This window comes from Oncorhynchus kisutch, linkage group LG1, assembly GCF_002021735.2.
Source record: "Oncorhynchus kisutch isolate 150728-3 linkage group LG1, Okis_V2, whole genome shotgun sequence".
Lineage (NCBI taxonomy): Eukaryota > Metazoa > Chordata > Actinopteri > Salmoniformes > Salmonidae > Oncorhynchus > Oncorhynchus kisutch.
Window position 1 is genome coordinate 59841337 of NC_034174.2, and position 24126 is coordinate 59865462.

Consider the following 24126-nt stretch of genomic DNA (forward strand, 5'->3'; position numbering starts at 1 on the left):
TAGCGGTGTTTGTCAGACCATGAGACATCCCAAAAATTGGTCTTCTCACAAAAACGTCTGTAGAGTCCGAACAGTTTGACCTACAAACTATTATGACCACTCTATGGAAAGGGGAGACGCAGTATGTATTTGTTCTCCATTTTGCTCTACGACCCTCACAAGTGTCAAGGGTCTGAAGTTGGTACAAATGTCTTTACATCCCTGTTAGAAAGAATTTCTCCTTTGCCAAGATAATCCATCCACCTGACAGGTGTGGCATATCAAGAAGCTGATTAAAAAGCATGATCATTACACAGGTGCACCTTGTGATGGGGACAATAAAGGCCACTCTAAAATGTGGAGTTTTGTCACACAACACAATGCCACTGATGTCTCAAGTTCTGAGGGAGCATGAAATTGGCATGCTGACTGCCGGGAATGTCCATCAGAGTTGTTGCTATAGAATTGAATGTTAATTTCTCCACCATAAGCCTCCTCTAATGTCGTTTTAGATTTGGCAGTACATCCAACCAGCTTCACAACCGAAGACCACATATATGGCGTTGTGTGGGCGAGCAGTTTTCTGATGTCAACAGAGTGCCCCATGGTGGCAGTGGGGTTATGGTATGGGCAGGCATAAGCTACGGACAATGAACACAATTGCATTTTATTGATGGCAATTTGAATGTACAGAGATACCGTGACGAGATCCTGAAGCCCATTGTCATGCCATTCATCCGCCGCCATCACCTCATGTTTCAGCATGATAATGACTTGTACACAATTCCTGGAAGCTGAAAATTCCCCAGTTCTTCCATGGCCTGCATACTCACCAGACATTTTACCCATTGAGTATGTTTGGGATGCTCTGGATTGACATGTAAGGCAGAGTGTTCCAGTTCCCGCCAATATCCAGCAACTTCACACAGCCATTGAAGAGGAGTGGGACAACATTCCACAGGCCACAATCAACAGACTGATCAACTCAAAGGAGATGTGTCGCGCTGCATGAGGCAAATGTTGGCCACATCAGATACTGACTGGTTTTCTGATCCACGCCACCTTTTTTTAAGGTATCTGTGACCAACAGATGCATAGCTGTATTCCCAGTCATGTGAAATCCATAGATTTGGGCCTAATGAATTTATTTAAATTGACTGATTTCCTTATATGAACTGTAACTCAGTAAAATCTTTGAAATTGTTCCATTTATATTCAGAGTATGTGCATATTTGAATTTTACCTTTATTTTACTAGGCAAGTCAGTTAAGAACAAATTCTTATTTTCAATGACGGCCTGGGAACAGTGGGTTAACTGCCTGTTCAGGGGCAGAATGACAGATTTGTACCTTGTCAGCTCAGGGATTTGAACTTGCAACCTTTCAGTTACTAGTCCAACACTCTAACCACTAGGCCACCCTATCTCAATTAATTGGACCTAGTAGCCCAGTAAATAGTGTATTTCAAGTTGCAATTTGTATAGGCAGTGCAGTTTAGAATATATAGTTGAGTTTAACAGGTGAACAGTTGATCTTTTACATTGAAGTAGGCCTATATATATTACTGTAATTACTGTAAAAGACAATGTTTCAGAATTCGTAGGCAGTTCATTATATTTAGGTTGGGAGAAAAGTTTAATGCAAAACACTTTTGAATTCAAACGTTCTGCTGACAGGTCTTCAAGAATTTGCCATTTTTTATTCTTCAGAAACTGACACAGTCCTTTCCCAGATACAGCATAAATGACTGTCCATACTAATAAAGCCTATTGAATTGTCAGGTACACACACACCTCAATTCTTGCACTTTGCACATTAACATTAAGTCTCCAAATAGTGAGAACCGGAAGCCCTGAACAGCTTTCCTTTTCCATTTGCTTGACATAAACTGCACTCACAAGCACTGAAAACAAGAGTGTGCAGCCTACAAAAGGTTCTGCAGCAGCACAGCCTATGTGCAGGTTGGTTGAGAGGTACCTTGGACAGCCCTGTCACTTGTTAATAGTACTGTAATACTATTTTAGACTGCTGTATACTCAGTGAAGCCTATACTGAAATATTTGTGGGAGAAAGGTCCTCCTCAAAATTACTTTGAGAACTCCCAAAATTATATAGATAGGGCTATTTATAAAAATATACAAATGAAAACAATCCACCTAAAACGTTTTGCTCAAAATCATTTTCATCCGTCATTCTCCCTAACTTTTAAGTCACCATGTTTATTTTTTCAAAACATAATTATAAACCTAATTGTTCGTCCAGGTCTCAAATATTATTCTCCGCTCCAGTAGGTGGCGGTATGTGCTGTGTAACCTATACACTGAGGAAAGCACAGAGGACGAGCGTTGTGGTTGCTAAATGATGCTGATGCTGGGATCGCGAATGTAAGCAGGGATGAGGATGCTGCCGTAGAAATGGTGGTACGTGGGGCGAACATCCTGAAATGGTTTTGACCGTTGAGGCGAAACAATGCGCCTCTTCAAAGTCTTCGAGGTTTTCATGTCATCACGGCTGAAGAGAATTAGGTAAGAAGAAAAGCTTTACTTATCCTATTGCTATTTCCATTCCCCAGTTTTGAAGGGTTACGTAAATATCGCTGTATGTTTGTACACGGAAGGCCCAGGTGGCTGATTTAAGGAATTATAGTTGTCTTAATGAATATAAATGTGGAATTTGGATTTGAATTGCAGTAGAATGTACTAATGGCCGTGGGATGTATTTAAAATATAGCAATACATTTTGATCCTCCCAATTCCATTAATGCCAATCGGCTATTATAGACCTATATCTATTATTGTGCGTATTTTAGTATGATAGGGTTCAGGGCTGGCCTTTTCCAGTGATTGGTTCACGTTGGGAATTGTAGTCCCGTGTTTTTGCTCTCATTTATGCTAAATTGCATTCGGTATTATTTTTCCTAATGGTAGGTCTACCTTTATCAAACAATTCCATTAAAAGATGCAATATTATTGTAAGATTAGAAAGGCTGCCGTCCAACTGCCAACTCTCTGTCCATTACACTGGAGGAGAAGAAACGGACTGTTATTGGGGTAGAATATTTGTTAGGTGGGACAAGCTTTGTGAGTTATTGCATAATCTTTATGGGGTGTCGTGCGCCCCCTGTCGCCATAAAGGCGGTAGTAATAGGTGGGTCTCTTGTCAAGCATGAGTCTACGCTGCAGTGCGGACAAAAACTGTGGAGTGGGATGGACCGAGAGCCGTGGCGTTGGAGAGCATATAACAATCGTATTTTAAACCGAGACATCAATTATTAAGACAAAGCATTGTATCGGACTAGTTTTTCGGAATTGGACTCACTGCTTACCTGGATTTTAGTCGTCGACAATATATTTAAATTGTGCATTCATGCAAAGACTACACCTGTCGAAAGCAGTTGGGAATCATAGGAATCCGCTTGCGTGACACATTTTTGTCGAATAAATAGGATATTATTCTAGTTTAGAAAAAATGCAATATTTTTTTAGTGTTAGGCCAATACACAATTGAAGAAAATCAAATGTTTGATTGAATTTATTGGAGGTTTCGCTTGGGATGATTGCCTGCTAAATGCATAGGAGTACGGTTCATTTTAGCGTCGGATATCGGAGTAGATGTTTATATGGACCTTTCAAAAGTTATCGCAATGGATTTGGTAATACATGAGAAAATGATGATATTATTGAGTGTATAGCTGTAGCATTAAGGCTATTGTTTGTCAGAGGAAGTCTTCTCCCACCTTAAAATCCCAAATGAAGATTCCAAAAAGACGGAAAAGACTAACGTGCCGTCTCTGCGCCAGGTAATATTCTTCATGACATCTCCGTTTGGTTAATAACTTTCACCTAATGTAGATATCAGTAGGCCTACCGGGCATGAATGGGAATTGCAGGGTATATGTGACTTTTGCCATTGTGGCTGTTCTTGAGCCATAAGGGGTGCCCTAAATTGACAGAAATGTTGTCCAGAAATTGAACAAAAAGTTATGTTTAATTATTGCGTGATAGGGCTATAGCTATTTATTTGACCATATTTAAACCGTCAGTTAGGCATGTATACTACTTAACCTGCCCCTTTGTTGGTATTGGTTATTGACTAACTCAAACTCTCTCTTTGCCTGTTATTTGTTGAACAGTCAGTTGCCTTAGTAGCAGATATGTCTACAGAGTCACACACCCCCAGTGTAGCGTTAATTTGCTTATAGCCCATCTAGAGGTATCAATTAAACTCAATATAAACATAATACTATTACAGTTTGTGTTTGTGTTTAAGAGTAAGGCTAAATATTTGTCTAATTGTTAGGCTATTATTAACGACTTTAGGATGAGATGTCAAATTTGTGTAATTGTTCCAACTTTTTACTTGCCAGTGTTACATATAAAGGTCCAACTGTGGCTTGGATCAGGACCTATTTACAACATGTATACTGCCAAATATAGATCTGGGACCTGTGAAGTAATTAATAGATTGTAATATTTTGAAAAATGTTTTTCTTTTAATTTTCAACTGTCCATTGCTATGTACAGTATGTCTCATCGTTCTAATCATCGTCTTATATGGATGTTATGCTAAGTTATTGCATTGTATTGTTTGTGTGTATTGTTGTCTATCATAGTATTATTTGTCATCATTGTCTACTCATTCAAATTACAACTGTCATTCTCGTAAATATTATTTTTATATATAAATATCTCTAAACATCATTGCTTTGGTTGTGGAGGCAGTCGTAACAAACCTCTTTGTATTTGTATTTTTTTATTTTTTTGGGCTTGTAGGCTAACAAAGGAAGGTTTTGGCATCGACTAAATTGGCCAAGTTCAGGATTTTTTTCTCAGACGTAAGGTTTTTGAAGAGGTTGTAAATATGGTGAGAGGTTAATGTGTTCTTCAAAGTTCCCTTGGAAATGTGGCTGCACTTTTACCCACCAGTTTGAACACAAAATGGCTGTCGCGGCTTCCTTCGCGGATTTCAAGGAAATTTCATGATTTCGCTTCATAGTTCTGGGAAACTTGAATGCAAAAACCCTTGGCTTTTCGCAAAGTAGATCCCCTCACACTATTGATAGTGTAGGACAGCAAATACACATTTAGTTGTGTGTTAGAATTGATAGGAGTCTATCAAGTCTCTCACTATTCTCACTGATGCACTGCCCTTATGTTTTGCTATCACAGCCCAGTGAAAATGAGACTATGATGATGCTAATATGATTTTCATTTTCCAAGATTATTATTGGACTACACCCAAAGGGGGGGAACAGGCTTGCAGTGTTTCCCTACATTAGCAGAATCTGTCATAACACCTGGCAAGATGGCCATAATATTATAGTAGTTAGACAGAGCATTATATATTATCTTAAACCACACAACCTGAAGCCTACTTGATATGATCTTATAGGGTGGCATCATGATGAGCAGTCACTATAACTGCTGATCAGCAAATGATCTTGATTAATCAATTATTAGTCACTCAAATTACAAAATGACATTCATTTCCTTACCCTTTAAGCAGTCTCGGGACAAGGACACCAATATGATTTGTAAATTGGGTGAACTATCCCTTTAATGATTTAAGGTTAAAGTAATATTTATTCCAATTCCATGGCTGTAGTGTGTGGAAGTTAATTTGGAGGTTGTGTAGAGGACGCTAAGTGAGGAAATGCTCCCTGAACACCTTTCCGCCCCGTTCTAGAACTCTGAATGCTTGCTGGTTGAATTCAGTACTTCTGCCTGGTCCTACCTTCACTTGAACTACTTACAATATTGCCTGCTCTTGTGGGTTTTAGAGCAAGTCTGATGAGAGCGCCATGGCCGCTTTTAGCATGGTGCAATGTTTATGGGACATTCAGATATAAAATGTTATGTAGAACGAACATGCACCATGCACCGACTAAGGAGTCGCGTAAGCGCTATTCATGACATTTCTATCTGTAAGGTTCCACAACATTTGCCTACTAAACATGACCCAGGTCTTGCTACATTTGCCGTGTTACTGGCCTGTAATCTTGCTGTGCTATGAGAGTGCTTGAAATAACCACCAGTTATCGGCACGTTGACATCCAATGACACAGCTTCCATTCACACACTTCCCGCCGTAGCAATGCAAATGTTGGGAACCGACCCAGGTGCATTGACAAACCTTGCTTTAAAGCCATAAGCACTGGCAATACCACCCTCGTAGGCTCACACGCTCTGTCTAAACCTATTGTATGTGTTCCAGAGCATTTTGTCACTCTTTTCCACAGCTGACTAATCTGCTAGATAATGCACACAGTCTCTCAACTGGCCTCAACCTAGGCATGACTAAGTACACCTCCCCCCAAATGGAGCTGAGCTGTGCATGCATAACTAAATGGTCCATGGCCCTGCATGCAGAATAGCATGGTTTTGGTACTAACCTACTTACATTCATTACTCTTATCCAGATGTTGTTTACCCAGAATAATCATAAGCATCTAGAAAATACAATTTGATAGATATCGGTTCGAACCCAATAATACGTATACTGTCGGTAATAGTTTAGCGGGCTAACAGCGACTGACCAGATATTACAATGTAAAAACAGATTTTGTTTTATAAAGTCTACCTCATCAGGCAAAATTGGTTGCAATGATGTCATGGTCAGGCTGTATAATGAAGTTTTGCTGAAGTCCTTTTTAGCAACCAAATCTGGTTGTTATCTGGTGACGCCTTGATCTCGTCATGAAGAGGACGTCTTTACCTGATTGTAACAGAGACCAGTTGGTTGTAAACTAGGTATATGACATCTTCTTAACCCCAAAAATGAGTTTACAACCAGAAAATTTGAGGCCAAATAATATTTCCATTACTATTCATTTCATAGATATATTGTCAATTTGTTGTTGTACAGCAGTGTTCATGACTGAGAAGGGTTGTGATCCCACTTTATATAGTAGGTCACTAAAACCATTTATCACATACGAATTACATAAATTCTAGGTACACTATTGGCATACATTGTTAGATAATCAAGCTTTTGTACAAAACTCTTAACTTAGCGCTCAAGCAGAGTGTGACGTACTGTGCTTCAAGTGCCAAAAGTTATTTGAAATTTGATTTGGCTACACCCTAAAGAAAGTGCATCTCCTTATTGGGCCTGATGTTATTCAGATATGAAGGACATTTCGTATCCATGGACAGATATAGTCGCTGTAGTTGATGTACCTCCAACATGCAGTATACCTAAGGCCTTATTTTCAATTGTTCACTTGAGGCAAGAAATGCAGAGTATGCACTGTCTGTCCCCCTTGTTCTTTCAAGACAATCTAGATGTCCAACTACAACCGTCAATACCAGCAAGCTTTCTGTATGACCAGGGTATTTGCACGGACAACTGCAAATACCATTTTGTTTTCTCCTCCACTTTGGCCCGAGCTAACAAAACGAATGGCTTTGTAAGACAACCCTGACTTATGCCTTTTGCTTTGAGTGCGCTGTGTGATGCCTGCTCTTGGGTATTGTGTGAAAAGAAAGGGAATAAGACTGACTTATGTCCTATTGAATATCCTTTTCCAGATAAATGGCTCATTTAAATTGGGAGCTGCTCGCGTTCTGTCGGGCTGGCAGATGCAGTGCCTAGTGCCAGCCCTCCAGGACCACGCCAACATGAATGGGGCTGGGGAGACAGCGGACATACTGCCGCCTAACTGCATGGTCAAGGACCGATGGAAAGTAGTAAGTACGCTACATAATAGATCTAGTCGTGGTTTTGTCTTCGTGTATAATCTCTCTATATCAGTGTTTCCCTAAGGGGCTAAGTACAAGGTTACCTTCACACACACAGATTTGACTCCCCATTACTAAGGTTCTACGTGTCTCACCAGAATTAAAGGGATAGTCTACTCGAACATCTGTGTTTTCATACCTTGAAGTTGAGCAGATAAATCCAAAATCAGTTTGTCAGGTTTTTTCATACCTTTAAAGCAAGCAAATTACAGAATTCTGCAGGCCTCCATCCAGCCTGAATGGGAAAGATTGTAACTAACTAATACACAGCCGTATCTATTCCCTGTCATTCCTATTCATTTGGGACCACAAGATTGTCCAATGATTTAAACTCTACTTCTGGAGCTACAGAACAGAATGTAAAATTGACTCAATACTGATTTTATGGTGTTAAATCATTGGACACACTTATGTTGTGGTGAAATGTCCCTTTAATGGTATCTGACAAATACCATTTGTGAAAGAAAGAAAAAGGCAATAGAGGAGTTGAGGAAGTGGGGCTGGAGAAGGAGGGATGGGACAAAGGAGGGCAACTATCTAATCACTCAGCAAAAATGAATTTACTGGATTACTGTTCGACCAGTAAGACACCCTCTATCGCCTGGTCCCAGATCAGTTTGTGCTGTCTTGCCAACACATTTTGGTTGTTGTCATGCCTGTCAATGACCATAGGAGACAGCACAAACAGTTCTAGGATCAGGCTAACATACTCTTCCATCAAAACTGGTGTTCCTCATGCAAAAGGGTTTGTTAAGTTGAACTTCAATTTCATTAGCACAGTACAGTTATTTCATTGATTTAAAGCCAGCATTTGAACAGCGCAAGAAGAATGTTATTTAATACACCTTTTATCCTCGACACCTTTCTAGCTGAAGAAAATCGGAGGAGGAGGTTTTGGGGAGATCTACGAAGCTCTGGACCTATTGACGCGGGAGAACGTGGCGCTGAAGGTGGAGTCGGCCCAGCAGCCCAAACAGGTCCTGAAGATGGAGGTGGCAGTCCTGAAGAAACTGCAGGGTAAGGGCCCACTGCGGCGGCCATTTTGGACCTTTTCTGCTAGTTTTTATAACAATGAGCCTGGCAGTGCCACTGCGGCAGCCATTTTGTGTTCACCATTCTGCTTAGTCAATGAGTATGAAGGTGTCTGTGCTGCTCAGCCATTCTTCATTGACTTGTCATTCTCACAGTAAATGGCATTCTTTGTTGATGTCTCTTGACTCGAACCCAGATCCCACCTCTGACACCATGTGTCAACATACTTTGTGTTGTAGTCATGACAGACAAATATATAAAGTTTCAGTCAGCTACAGTACATTGTGAAGTAAGAACATTTGTCTTTCCAGTGTAAGATAAATATGTGTTACATCAATACTGCTTAAGACTGCACTTATGATTGGTTATACAATTTGCTATGTCATGCCCATGACAGTCTAGTAAAAAGCATAACCATCTCTCATGGCAGCACAACATAGGCTTCAGGACAGTAGAACCAGGTAAAGTGTTACTGCTTTGGGTTTCCTTTGAGACATCCTGTCAGAGAGTGACACAAAAGGAATTTCCTCTCATATTGTCATGACCACCCTTAAGCGTCCTACAGAGTTAAAAGCTGCAGAGCCATGCAGTCTACAGTGACAACAGACGTCTGCAACTCCATAAAGAGCCAATTACATTCGTTTAGTAAATATGTAATGATGGGCTGCCAGACTCTTGTGACTAGGTGGCTGTGGACTTTGAATAGAGCTTTTGTCCAAGTGACTAGGGAGAGGAACAATGTCTCTGTCTGCCCTGCATTAGGCTAGTTTAATGGAGCCTTCCCTTCCGCCTGTCCTTATTTAGTGAGTCACCGATGCACTATTTAAGATTATCGGTTTCGCTGCTTGCATTATGGCCCTTGAATCTTTTGCTCGACGTTCAAGCAACTGTGGAAACAGATCTGTCTCTCGCTTACCACACCCATAGTAGCTTCACAGAAGAGTGGCTAAGAATAGCCTAGACCTAATGAATCAATAGGTAACCTAGTAAACTTCCCCACATCATTGCTCATGTTGTTATTGATTAAGGGGCCTTTGATCTCCTTGAAGTTCAGTGTAGGTAAAATGTCTACAAGGCCATTATGTAGTAGTAGCTGTAGTGAAGAATACTCCACTCATGATAAAAATGCCCTTAAAAATGTGCCTGAAAAATAAGCAATATAGTGCTGCTTGTTTTTGGTTAATACGTACATCGGTAGGAAGTAGAGAGGTCCCAACAATCAGATATCTTACAATTGTGCCCTTAAATCCAAACATGCATCCTAACAGTACTTTATATATGCTTGATTGCATGGTCCCGACAGTATATCCAAAACAGTGAACAAATTAGAGCAAATCCTTTGACTTAGACTCTGCCTTTAATTCTGCTATAACGGGCCCTATATATTTCTTTATGTATATTAACTGTTGTGACTCACAGCATGTTTTTGTATGCTGGGTGGGGCAGCAGTATCGTGTTAAACGTGATGGTGATCACGTGGCACATAGAATGAGAGCAACTCTCCTCCTGGAGTATGCACGTCAATGTGCCAGGGTGACAAGTGACTCTCTTTGGCTACGAGTCATCGTCACAATATGAGGGGAAAAAGTAACCTCAAAAGCTGTCACACGTCAGTCACAGTCTGTGACTGTCGCCCAAAGCGACACATGATTGGTTTGCAACATGTACTATGTCTTTGAAGAAGCTAATGTTAATATGTGTGTGTGTGTGTGTGTGTGTGTGTGTGTGTGTGTGTGTGTGTGTGTGTGTGTGTATATATGCTGGTATTTCTATGTACATATTAAAGGAAGACTCTGCAATGTGACATCATCAAAGCGGGGCGAAACAACAAACAAATTCATGTCAGCTTAGACTGCTACTGTTGGCACTTCCCAGCATTCCCATATCACGAGGTGCCAATACTGTTGTTGTAAGCAGGACTGTAAGCAGGACGACACCCTTTGGCGTATGATGTGGTCATATTATAGACTATACCTTTTAAAGAATATCAAACAACCAAAACAATGAGATCAAATGAAGTTCCCTCAGAATTTTTTTTAAAGTCTAAGATTCCTAAATGCTCGGTACTAACTGAGTCACATTAACAGGGTGCTCCATCAAAAGATTAATGGTGCATGATGAATAACAATGATTTATGCCCAACTGATCATCCTTAAATGGGATTAACTGTGAAGAAAAGGAAGACCAGGAAACATGGGCTCCCCAGCGTATTCATTTGTCCTGTTTTATTTGTCTGGCAATATTTTATCTTTCATATCATATTTAACACAAGGCCATGTCATAGAGAAAGAAAGAAGTTCTGAAAAGAACAGTCCTGAGACAGAAGAAAACCTGTAAAGAAAAGATGACTTTATCCTTTCTTCAGCCATTGAGTGTCAACATGAGTGTTTCTGCTGTATTTGCATTGATTGATATGGGAATTTAAAATGGATCTTACCTAGGCCCTGTCACCACTCTCATCTCCCTGGTGTAACCAATGAAAACCAATCCAATCATCATGTTGAAGTGAAATGGAATATTTTGGCATCTGCATCTTTGAGCTACGATTCTTAAAATATGCCTTTTTGTTTAGGTAAAAACCATGTGTGCAAATTTATTGGCTGTGGGAGAAATGACAAATTCAACTACGTGGTCATGCAACTTCAGGTAAGAAGCTGACATTTGCTTTTTTAAAAGATTGACCACCATCCCCAAAAAGCATTCTGTGAGAATCTGACCACAATTCAACAAAAACACGTTTTCTAAAGAAGTGCAATTTATAAAGCCTGCATAAGGCATTGTGAAATGTGAAGTCTTTGCAAATAGGCCATATTAACTGAATAAATGATTCATAAGAAGCGGCTGGTTAGAGGCTGACACATACTGATGATGGACAATAAATGCAAATGTCATATGTGACATGATCCAACATAGCATTATCAGCCTTCTATAATATGAAAGTATCTTATGGAGAGTCTCTAGCTGTGTCTTAATCCAATCCATTGTCGATTTAGACACAGCCTATAAAGCTGTTCTGCCATGTTACTTGGATGTAAAAATCCATCATGACCAAACTTTTGGTACTGTATGACTTATTGACAAGGCTGCAATCAGCTTCCAATACAAAAAAAAACTATGTGCTGTACAGAATTGACTTGATATGCTGTGATGACTTAGCCAAGCCAATGCCCAGGTTCGAAGGAATTCATTTAGGAAGTATCACATTTGATTTAAGTTAAATTGAATCTCATGGTCGTACTCATAAGGCATGAAATGGAAGAAAACATACTGAAACATTTTGAAACATATTGAAACATACTGAAACATATTGAAACATACTGAAACATTTTTTAACATTTGTCAGTGGACGAACGTAGCCTACAGGAACACCTTTGTTAAGTGATTGTTTGACAATCAGATGAAAACATCATGACTGGTTGTGTTTATGCCGCATTAAAAGCGAGAGGCGGTGTGTCCATAAGGCTAGGGGGAAGCTTTCCATAAAGTAAATGCAATTAAATTGCCAAAATTATATAGCCTAATTAGCTTACTCCCCTCTATACAGAAATAAATTAAATCATTCAATATAGGCTACTACACCAGAAAGCATGATTTGGCCACAGAGGACCATTTTGCTTCTTTTAAAAAAAAGCTGTGGATTGTTTTCAATTGCATAGCCTACAGAAGGAAGGGCCCGCAATTTGGGCAGCTCGCGCGGTCAAATAGATGATTGTTGCGTTGGGACTGTCAGTGAAAAGCAGAGAGACCCAGCCAAGCATATTGCAATGTTTAAAAATTCAATCTTGTATTTGTAACCTAGGCCTACTCAACGCCACTGCGCTCTGCAATGAACAGTCTTTTCTGCGAACAGCGATTGAGTTGTATTATTAGCCTAAATTATGACTATCCAATCAAATCATCACATTAGGAATAGTAGGCTGTCTTACGTAAGTCTGCAAATGCGAGGATGCATGGAATGCTTTATTATAAAGGTGCATGTTTATGGTGAAAATTAGCTTCCCCAAACTTGAAACCCAAACACTATGTTAATAGGTATTGCATGTTAAGTGATATGATGAATCTTTACTTGGCCTCGGTTACTAGGCCCACAGACATCATATAAGAAATTAATAAAGATTCTGTATGGAATTCTATGATTACACCTAGGCGATTTGGTGTCCCGTACCGATAAGAAATTGTGTTCTTTTGCACAAAATCTGTTTGTTTACATATGGTTGGTTTTCTGGAGTAGGGTGAAGTTGTATCTAAATGCTGATTTTGGGTCAGATTTGTATTTTCCCCACCAAAGGTTAAGTTTAGGATTGGGGGGAGGGAAGCTGATCCTAGATCTGTACCTAGAGGTAACTTCACCCCAGAGCGTTGTTTTGTTTTGGGGGGTGGAGCAGGGACGCAATTTGGCGGACCTGAGGAGGAGCCAGCCTCGGGGGACTTTCACCATGAGTACCACGCTCCGCCTGGGGAAACAGATCCTGGAGTCTATAGAGGCCATCCACTCTGTTGGCTTCCTGCATCGAGATATCAAACCGGTACGTATCATACAGATGCAGACTTGTTTTTGTTGCACGTGTCATGGCACAGCATGCCACAGCTTTATGAAGGGTTATCAGTGCTAATTCTAAAATACAATGCTTAGATGCAAATATGTGTCATTTTTGCATTCTAATTGGCCATTTAACCATTGTATTTTAGAGTTGGAATGCTGTGCTGTGACGCATGGAAAAAAGACTGCATCTGTATTGTCCATCAAAACGGACATGTCTCTTTGCCATCGGTTCATTTCAATCGCAATCACACATACACACACACGCAGCATTGGGTGAGCAGCAGAACAGCACCCCTGGAGCAGGTTAGTGGTTAAGTGCTTTGCTCAAGGGCACAACGGCAATCTGTGGCTTCTTAGATGGTCCTATAGCCGATGTTTCATCAAACAATGCCCCCCCCCTATAGAACAAGCACCCCTCCTGGCTAGCTCTAATGGCACAGTGATGGTTCCTTTGTGTTGCTACAGTAGCCACACACTCTTACTGACTGGGCCACACGACCATATCTGTAATGCACTGAATAATCATGTATTTTCTCTGCAGTCAAACTTCGCCATGGGAAGGCTGCCTTCGACGTTGAGGAAGTGTTACATGTTGGACTTCGGCCTCGCGCGGCAGTACACCAATACCACTGGAGAAGTCCGCCCTGTAAGTCTCCTCTTTTGTTCCTTTGCTTTGGTTTGTCCTACGACAGAGCCTTGCCGGCTTGGGGATTCGAACCAGCAACTTTTACTGGCCCAACGCTCTAACCGCTAGGCTACCTGCCACCCAGTTCAATGTTATTGTGATGTTATTAGAATAATGTCCAGCTCGTGGGTAAGTTCCAGGTCATCGTTATTGCAATGGTGAGGCTGCACAGATAAGCAGGTCTGAGATTCCAACATCTGGGCCTATCATTTATAAACCATCTCAGAGTAGGAATGCAGATCTAGGATCATGTCCCCCTGTCCATGTATTTATGATCTAAAAGGCAAACGTGATTCTAACTTAGCATCCTACTCTGAGACTCATTATGAAATGGTAATACGATATATCCATGTTCAGCACGACAGAAATGAGCAAGACCTGGAACGCGCCCGGTGTTCCCTAAATGGTGGGTCCTGATCAATGACGTCACATGACCCACCCTAAAGCATGTAATACTGAGACTCTCACTGCCGATAGACTGCTGATAGGTACTTAACACAGTGGGAGGCCGTTCCTTCTCTTGCTAGAACAAAAGCGGTACCTGCTGCGTGCCAGTCGAACCTACAAATCGCAATGCTCGTAAGTGGCCAAGAACTTGACGTTGAGCCAATCCTAATTTTGGGGGGCATTTTCTTTGTACATCCACGGACGAGGCAGTCACACTTCATATACAATGTAGGCTATGGGATGGTAGTTAGCTAAGTGCACAGATGCAATGCACGCAACACTAATTACTTCCTCCAAGCTAGCTAACCACTGTAGCTAGTGCTAACATTATAATTAAATCCCAATGGATTAGGTAGCGTCTGTAAAACAGCTGCCAGTGTTAGCTGCTGAGTTAGTGCAGTGTCCTTAGCTATCTAGCTAAATTATGTGAACACAAAAGAGATTGACTGCCGATGCTGTCGGCAGGCAAAAGTTTGACAATCCTTCCGGTGTGTCTGAACTTTAATTAAGATCCTCTTAGCTCCTAGCTCTGGGTCGTACTCATCAGGCAGCAAACAGAAGAAAACAGACTGAAACAGGGAAGGATTACCTGGATTTGTCCAATAACAAACACACATTTTCAGTTTGTGTTACAAAACATTTTAAACGTTTTCCGGTGGGTCTGTGCCGTAATGAACAAGAACCTTGTCTAGGTTGTGGGTCACAATGCAGAATTTTGAGGATCACTGGAGTATATTATCATCGTTGGTACTATTTTGTTTACGTTCAGACCCTGGGTTTGGTGCATTGCAGTACAATTCATGCACAAGTGAGCTCATTCATTGTACAATATCTGAATCCTTGTTTTACTTCTCCTTGTTTACATGGGTAGCTGTCCAATATGCCTGGCGGTATCGGCTTTTTTTGTTAAACGCTTAGGGCCGGTTTGCCGGACCCAGAATAAAGCTATTACCGGACGCCTTGGTCTTAGTGTTTTGTGTTTTCGTTATATATTTGGTCAGGCCAGGGTGTGACAGGGGTTTATGTTGTTGTAATTCGTATTGGGGTTTGTAGTATTTGGGATCGCGGCTGATTAGGGGTGTTGTATAGGCTTGGCTGCCTGAGGCGGTTCTCAATCAGCAGTCAGGTGATTCTCGTTGCCTCTGATTGGGAACCGTATTTAGGTAGCCTGAGTTTCACTTTGTATTTCGTGGGTGATTGTTCCTGTCTCTGTGTAGTGTTCACCAGATATGCTGTATTAGGTTTCACGTTCCGTTTGTTGTTTTCGTATTTATTTAGTTATTTCATGTATCGCCGTTTTCATTCATTAAAATCATGAGTAACCACCACGCTGCATTTCGGTCCGACTCTCTCTCAACAAACGAAGAACGCCGTTACAGAATCACCCACCACATACGGACCGAGCAGCGTGGTAACAGGCAGCGACAGCAGGAGCAGCGAAAGGAGGACGTTATGGACAGCAATGGCATGGAGTATACGACGTGGGAAGAAATCGACAGGTGGGCGGCAGACCCAGAGAGAATGCCTGAGCCCGCATGGGATTCGCTAGAGCAGTGCGAAGAAGGCTATAGGCGAATGGAGTTGGAGAAAAGAAAGACACGGCGGCGCAGAGCGAAGCCCGAAAAGCACCCCCAAAAATGTATTGGGGTGGGGCTCAGAGGGAGAGTGGCTGAGTCGTGTGTCAGACCTGAGCCAACTCTCCCTGCTAATCGTGAAGAGCAGTTGCAGTGGGAGAGGCTGCATCACTTGGAGAATTGGACATGGGAGGAGGAACTGGACGGAAAAGGACCCTGGGCTCAGCCTGGAGAATATCGCCGTCCCAAGGAAGAACTAGAGGCGGTTAAGCAGAGAGGCACTGGTATGAGGAGGCAGCACGGCGACGCGGATGGAAGCCTGAGAGTCGGCCCCAAAAATGTATTGGGGGGGGGCTTACAGGGAGTATGGCTATGCCAGGTAGGAGACCTGCGCAAACTCCCTGTGCTTACCGAGGGGCTAAAGAGACCGGGCAGGCACCGTGTTATGCTAGTGAGCGCACGGTGTCTCCAGTGCGGGTGCATAGCCCGGTACGGTTCATACCAGCCCTTCGTATTTGCCGGGCTAGAGTGGGCATCGAGCCAGGTAAGCTTGGGCAGGCTCGATGCTCAATAGCTCCAGTGCGCCTGCACGGTCCGGTCTATCCAGAGCCACCTCCACACACCAGTCCTCCGGTAGCAGCTCCCCGCACCAGGCTTCCTGTGCGTGTCCTCGCTCCAGTATCACCAGTGCCTGCACCACGCATCAGGCCTACAGTGCGCCTCGCCTCTCCTGCGCTGTCGGAGTCTCCCGCCGGTTCAGCGCAGCCAGCGTTTTCCTCCTCTCCTGCGCTGTCGGAGTCTCCCGCCTGTTCAGCGCAGCCAGCGTTTTCCTCCTCTCCTGCGCTGCCGGAGCCTCCTGCCTGTTTGAAGCAGCCTGAGCTGCCAGTCTGCAAGGAGCTGTCAGCCTGCATGGAGCAGTCAGAGCTGTCAGTCTGCAAGGAGCTGCCAGTCTGCAAGGAGCTGTCAGTCTGCAAGGAGCTGTCAGCCTGCATGGAGCAGTCAGAACTGTCAGTCTGCAAAGAGCTGCCAGTCTGCAAGGAGCTGTCAGCCTGCATGGAGCAGTCAGAGCTGTCAGTCTGCATAGAGCAGCTAGATCCGCCAGTCAACCAGAATCTTCCAGATCTGCTAGCCAACCAGAATCTTCCAGATCTGCTAGTCAACCTGAATCTTCCAGATCCGCCAGCCAGCAAGGATCTACCGGAGCCTACTACCTACCTGAGCTTCATCTCAGTACTGGGCTTCCTCTCAGTACTGGGCTTCCTCTCAGTACTGGGCTTCCCCTCAGTTCCGGGCTGCCCCTCAGTCCCGAGCTGCCCCTCAGTCCCGAGCTGCCCCTCAGTCCCGAGCTGCCTCAGTCCCGAGCTGCCCCTCAGTCCCGAGTTGCCCCTCAGTCCCGAGCTGCCCCTCAGTCCCGAGCTGCCCCTCAGTTCCGGGCTGCCCCGCAGTCCTGAGCTGCCCTTCAGTCCGGAGCTGCCCCTCAGTCCCGAGCTGTCCCTCAGTCCCGAGCTGTCCCTCAGTCCCGAGATGCCCCTCAGTCACGAGCTGCTCCTCAGTTCTGTGGGGTTCTGGGTGAGGACTATTAGGCCATGGTCGGCGGCGAGGGTGGATTATCCCAGAACGCGAAGGGGAGGAACTATGACATTTATGGAGTGGGGTCCACGTCCCGAGCCGGAGCCGCCACCAATGACAGACGCCCACCCGGACTCTCCCTTTGGTTTTGAGGTGTGTCCGGGAGTCCGCACCTTGGGGGGGGGGGGGGGGGGGGGTTCTGTCACGCCTTGGTCTTAGTGTTTTGTGTTTTCGTTATATATTTGGTCAGGCCAGGGTGTGACAGGGGTTTATGTTCTTGTAATTCGTATTGGGGTTTGTAGTATTTGGGATCGCGACTGATTAGGGGTGTTGTATAGGCTTGGCTGCCTGAGGCGGTTCTCAAATCAGCAGTCAGGTGATTCTCGTTGCCTCTGATTGGGAACCGTATTTAGGTAGCCTGAGTTTCACTTTGTATTTCGTGGGTGATTGTTCCTGTCTCTGTGTAGTGTTCACCAGATAGGCTGTATTAGGTTTCACGTTCCGTTTGTTGTTTTCGTATTTATTTAGTTATTTCATGTATCGCCGTTTTCATTCATTAAAATCATGAGTAACCACCACGCTGCATTTCAGTCTGACTCTCTCTCAACAAACGAAGAACGCCGTTACACTCAATGGAGAATCGCCATTGAAAGTGCTTTGATATCCAGGAATAGGTTTAATCTGGGTTTGGGAAACCTGTCGGTAATGTACAAAATCAAACAGATGACAGTTAAAATGCATTAACCAGTGACTGCTTATGACATCGGTTATGTTGTGTTAGCTAATGATAATACAGTGACATCTTAAAAATGGATGGATCATATTGGTTATGTTTGTGCCCAGTCCATGGTTTGGATAATATATACTGTAAGATATGCCACTTAGCAGACACTTGTAATTTTTTTTGTATGAGATTTCCTACAGGCTTTATCAGCCTTTTAAAATGTCACAGAAATCCCTTTTTATTTACAATATCATAGTCTTATTTAATAATTTGGGTGTCAAGTGAAAGCCTCTCCATCATTTTCAAATTGAGTTGAAATGTTCAGCCCATTTGTCATTCACATCATACACAGTAATCCCTGGCTTTTGTAGTTAGTTTACATGCTAACCAAAGTCTCAGGGGATATGCGACCGGAACTAATCCGAAGATGGACTATCCTCCCCTTTCTCCGACACACACTCTCTCTCTCTCTCTCTCTCTCTCTCTCTCTCACAAACACATTCTCATAAGCAAAGGCGCACGCACACACAAACACACCTTCATCCCAGAGAGAGGTATCCAAAGTGCTTTCTCTCAGTCTGTGGTGTCTTGTCTTATTTTAGCTCACTTCAACTATAAGTCGTCCACTCTTACAGTAACTCTCCCCCTCCTCCCCCCTTTGCTCCTCCGTCCCATGCATCCTCTCCCATCCCCTCTTATTGACTGCATTTTCAATCTGTCCTCTTCTTCCCTCCTTTGATCTTCCCTCTTCTTCTCTTCTTCTTCACTTCCACCCTGTAATTTCCTCCTCTCCCAACTTCTCCCTGTCTCCTTTTATCTCTCTTAATCTCTTCTCGCACTTTCACCTCCTCCCAACTTCTCCCTGTCTCCTTTTATCTCTCTTAATCTCTTCTCGCACTTTCACCTCCCTCTAATCATTTGCTTATGCATTCATCCTCCTCTCCACTGGACTCTTCTTCCCCTTTATGTCTCTTCTTTTTCCTCCCCTCCCTTCTTTCCTCTTCTCCTCTCCCCTCCTTTTCACTAGACTCTCTCAGGTAACTTCTATCTTCTCTCCTTCCCACTCTTGCCCTTTCTACATTTCCTTCTACATTTCTACATTGCTTTCCTACTCTCATCTCTTTGACTCAGTCACTATCTGCTCTCCTCTATTTCTCTCTGCAACTTCCCTCCCTCCTTCCCTCTCCTCTCCCCCCTCCCTCATATCTCTGGCTCTACCACTCTGTGTCCTCATGCATCCCCCCCCCCCTCTCTCTGTGTTTGGAGCTCTGTGAGTGCAGCAGCGTGAGATGAATATTTTATTTGCATGCATGCGTCAGTGGGCGATGCCCCGAGGCATCGCTCCCCCCTTTACCCCCATCCCCCGCTCCCCTTCTCCTTTTCCCCTTCTCTTGCTCTCTGATTTTTTCTTCTTCTAGCCAGTACAGCTGAGTCAGCTTCAGCTCATTGATTTGTGATGAATGCAAGTCTCTCTCTCTCTCCCGTTTGTCTTTCCCTCTTTCTGTCTACCTCTCACCCTCCCTGTTTGTCTCTCCATCTTGCTTTATTTAACACCCCCTGCTTCCATGTCTGTCTCTCGTTCTTTACCCCTGCTTCCCTCCCTCCCTCCTTCTCATTCCATCTCCCTTCTCTCTTAATCTGCCTCTTCCCCCAGTCCCTGACAAATAGCAGTGTATGCCTCTCTCCTACCCTGAGGCAGCCAGATCTCCAGGGAAGGAAGTGTCAGGGGCCTCTCCAGTCCAAATGACCTTCACCTTGCCACTGTCAGCCCCTTACCCACAAAGCATATTTGTTAGCACATAGCCGTCAGCCCCCAGCCATTTGCCACAAAGCATATTTGTTAGCATGTAGCCTTTAGCATCCAGTGCTTGTGCAGTGAATGACCTACCAGCTGCTACATACTGTAGTGTTTCCTTCCCTGATAACTGAATAAATCATTGTGGGTAATAAATAGCGGAGCTATTTTTCCTCTCGTGGCACGCGTCATGCGTTTCTCAGAAATCTTGTTTTCCATGACTGCTGCTGAGAAGTGGAAAATAATGATTTAATGTAGAGATTTTGGCATGCTAATTCATTTCCCATAACATGTCTCTGTCCTTTATGCAGTAACTGAGTAGCAGGTTTAGGGGCGTGTTAAATGTTGATGGGTTTTGTAAACTCATAGGGCGTTGTCATATTCACACATTGACATATAAATATAATCAGGTGCTGCTGGACAAAAAATGCTTTCAGAGTTAGCTTTATCTTGAGGCATCCGTCAAACTACAAATTACTCTACATATCAGCTGCCAAAATGTATTGTTTTAACACATTTTTATTCTATTGAAGCTGGTTTACTCTCTTGAGTATATAATGCTGCAGGATTTAGGTCCCTTTTTCAGGAAGTTTTATGTGTAAACAGATTAAGTCTATTTCTAGACGAAAACACATTCACTATTAAAATTGCTTCTCAGTTCAAGACTAGGCCTAATCGGTGTCTGGGAAACCGGCCCTACATGTATTACGTCTATCATGTTGTGTTGTAACTTGTAATACTCTGTTATTACGGACTATATAACACCACTATATAGGTATAATTAAGGCTGTTTCATGCACGTTATTGGATAGGATAACACTCAATCCACTTGCATACCTACAGTAGGTGATTAAATGGGATGCAGTGTTTTGAAACTTGAAAACAGCCCGTTTCAAAAAGGTAAGGTCCCCACTCACCAGCAGTTCCCAAAAATCTAACTGAAACGCTGTCTGAATGTGCGATGTTGTAAGCCAGAATGTGATTGTTACAGGAAGTTGATACACATGTACATACATTTTTTTAATTATTTCAGCCAGAATTGTGGCCATTGGTGGTCAGCAAAGACATTACTTATAGTGTATATATAGTTCTGTCTCTATTACATAAAAGCCCATAGAAAATGTTTGACCAGTTACTGCCATTACCGTGTGTAATTTGGACCTCATGATTGTCACTGTTTTCCTATGTGATGTGTGCCTATTTATTTGACATTTCCTTACATTTATTCATTCGTTTTGTTTCAGTGCCTGCCTTTGTTTTGTGTTTTACAGTTCCTTTTGGACATTTGGTTTTGAAGTGCATGCTCCAACCCGTTTCTCCATCAGATCCTTGCTCCGCCATGGCTGTCACGCGCATGGTGACAGAGTGACGTGAGTGTGGTCACCAAGCTTTCTGTTCTCCTCAGAGCAGAGGGGTCACACTAAGGACACCCACTTTCGACCTTTCTGTTACACTCATGTCAATGGTTACTGTTTCTATTGCTAGGACCCCGTTATTTCTGCTGGCAACTATTTTATATCGCAACAGCTATAAATGGATCTATCTACATAGCAATGATTTTCGGATGTAAGACATTTGTACATTATTACTCGCTCTCTCTAACTTAAACTTAGATGTTCTGTTTCTTTTAGGTTTTAGCTATGTGTCAGAGTAGGGCCCTGGTTCTGATGCATACGCCGTCGAAAAGGAATAGAAACTTGAAAGCAACAGAAGATCTAAGCGTAAGTTAGTGCAATGTGGAAGTTTCTCAAGGTCACATGGTAGAGGCTCAGAATTCCCCTTAAGGTTCTTACACACAGCGAACTGCGCACTCTAATTCAGTCTGAAGTAGCTTCTCCTTGTCGCCGAAGAAGCATTTAGTTAATTGCTTGTTTAGGACAGAGTGAATCGGCAGACAGGCAGCCTTCTCTCTGTAATAACCAGCTGAGAGCACAGTTGGTGTCATTGTTGACAATAACGGGGCATCCCTCGCTGTCAAATCTAAACATAGGATGCGTCCCAAATAGTGCCATTCTGGATACAGCCCCACTGTCTACCTCCGAGGGCTCAGTACTCAGTGTTCGATAAATGACCGTGTGACTCGACCGTGAGTGTTCAGTTTGCTCCCCCCGGAGCGAAGGTCATGGCACCAGCAATCTACGAGGGTAATGTGAGAACGAACAGCATGTGCCGCACCACTGATACTGCCATCCCAAGCCAAACTCACAAGAGATTGAGTTACTAAAATAAGCTAGAGAGGCGCAATTCTATTTTGAAGTTTTCAGATTGTCAGTTCAGGAGATTAATCGACATTTTAGGAAAACGTTTGAAAGAATAAAGGAGTTATTGAATTATTTAAATAGAAGTTAATTGAATATTGCTTATTGATATTGACTGGATTAAAATGAAATTTAGCTCCACTACAGCATAATACCATAATGGTTTAACACAAGTCGCTTACTGAGCCGAACACACTCAGACATGAATTCATGAGCTTTTAGTAGGACTAGTGTACAGATGCCTGGTGTGACCCCTCACTTATGTTTCTGGCTACTTTATTATTTCGTTTTTATTTGATTTATACAATTTAGATTCACTGTGTTTACAGTAAGCATCCATAGCTCCTCTACGGCACTAAATGGCGGCAACAAAAGCGTGGATATTACCTGTATGTCAGATCAAATTTTCAAGGTCAAATTTAGCATGTTCAATGACGTGCTTTTGGCTCTTAAGATGACTTGTATTGCATGTATCCTCTATGTAGCTGTTGTGTCCTGGTTATTTGGCGCTAACAGATGCGAGATGAATGCTAGTGTAAATGTTAATTGTTACTATTTACTTCCCATTTAAGTAAAAACAAAAAAAATGTTTTAGTGTTTATTAGATCGGAATAGTTCGTTTTTAAAACCAATTTTGGAGAGTGAGCAGTAGGGAGAAACCTAGAAGGAGGATGTGTTAGAAATGTTATTTTTCCAAGACGTTGAAGTATGTGCATCTTGATATTGGTCCGTCACTAATACTGTTCCCTTTTGTTTCCTTTCAGCCGAGAACTGTCGCAGGTTTTCGAGGAACTGTTCGATATGCCTCAGTCAACGCACATAAAAACAAAGTAAACAACCATGTTTATGTTGTCGAAATGATATGCTGGAAAATGTATTCTGCCAAATTTGCTCTTTGAAATAAACGTGTTTATTGTGTTGTTGTAGGATAAAAAGGTGTCAGGCAACCATAGAATAAGGAATTACAATACATACCCCCTCTAGTAATTTAATAGGGTCTCTATGGGGGCAACTTTAGGTTTGGCACTATTAATGTAATGCCCGGGGTGTAGTGGAGGAAGAAGTCAGGCGCAGGAAACAGAGAGTTCAGGGTAGCGATACTTTTAATTCACCACACAGGTGAAAACGACGCCAACCCAAACAAATGCCCCAAAACACGGGGAACTAAACAGTCCAGAAAATACACACATCCACGGACAACCGTGACCTACAGCCGTGTACAAAATGTACACAGAGAATAATCCCGCACACCCAGTAGGCGGGCCGGCTGGATAATAAAGCCCCACCAATAAACCTAATTAAACACAGGTGTAACTAATAAACAGACAAGGGGGGGGGGAGGATTAGTGGCAGCTAGTAGGCCGGTGATGACGACCGCCGAGCGCCACCCGGTAGGAGTCGTGACAATTAAGGGTATACTGTACTAATTAAAACGATTTAGCGTGGAAGAAGATATCATTCGTAATCTCTACTTTCATTTTTTCTCTCCCCAGGAAATGGGACGCCATGATGACCTATGGTCTTTATTTTACATGTTGGTGGAATTTGCAGTTGGACAGCTACCATGGCGGAAAATCAAGGACAAGGTAGAGTCCCTTCACTCGTCCACGACAGACCCACTGTATTTCTAGCGAATCGTTAAAGTCAAATAATCAAATATGCAAGATGAACAAAACGCAAGCCTTTTTGGATCTTTTTCTTTCAACACAATGTTAGTAACAATTAAACATTTCATTTAGTCGGTATTTCTAGGTATTTCATTTGTAATATGAGTAGTGCCTC

General features: G+C 42.8%; 1 protein-coding gene across 3 annotated transcripts in view; it reads left to right on the top strand.

Moving 5' to 3' along the window:
• The first annotated feature begins 2318 nt into the window (after window positions 1–2318).
• Window positions 2319–24126, top strand: part of ttbk1a (tau tubulin kinase 1a) — a 50280-nt gene continuing 28472 nt past the window's right edge. The window contains exons 1-8 of one of the 3 annotated variants that reach the window (XM_031828427.1): window positions 2319–2503; window positions 7508–7666; window positions 8587–8734; window positions 11322–11395; window positions 13135–13275; window positions 13834–13938; window positions 23109–23174; window positions 23838–23930. In XM_031828427.1, the coding sequence (XP_031684287.1) occupies window positions 7559–7666; window positions 8587–8734; window positions 11322–11395; window positions 13135–13275; window positions 13834–13938; window positions 23109–23174; window positions 23838–23930 (735 nt within the window). In that variant the 5' untranslated portion in view covers window positions 2319–2503; window positions 7508–7558. Of the gene's footprint in view, window positions 2504–3158; window positions 3778–7507; window positions 7667–8586; window positions 8735–11321; window positions 11396–13134; window positions 13276–13833; window positions 13939–21418; window positions 21457–23108; window positions 23175–23837; window positions 23931–24126 lie in introns of those variants that run through there. The other 2 variants (XM_031828430.1, XM_031828434.1) reach the window with 2 other exon arrangements.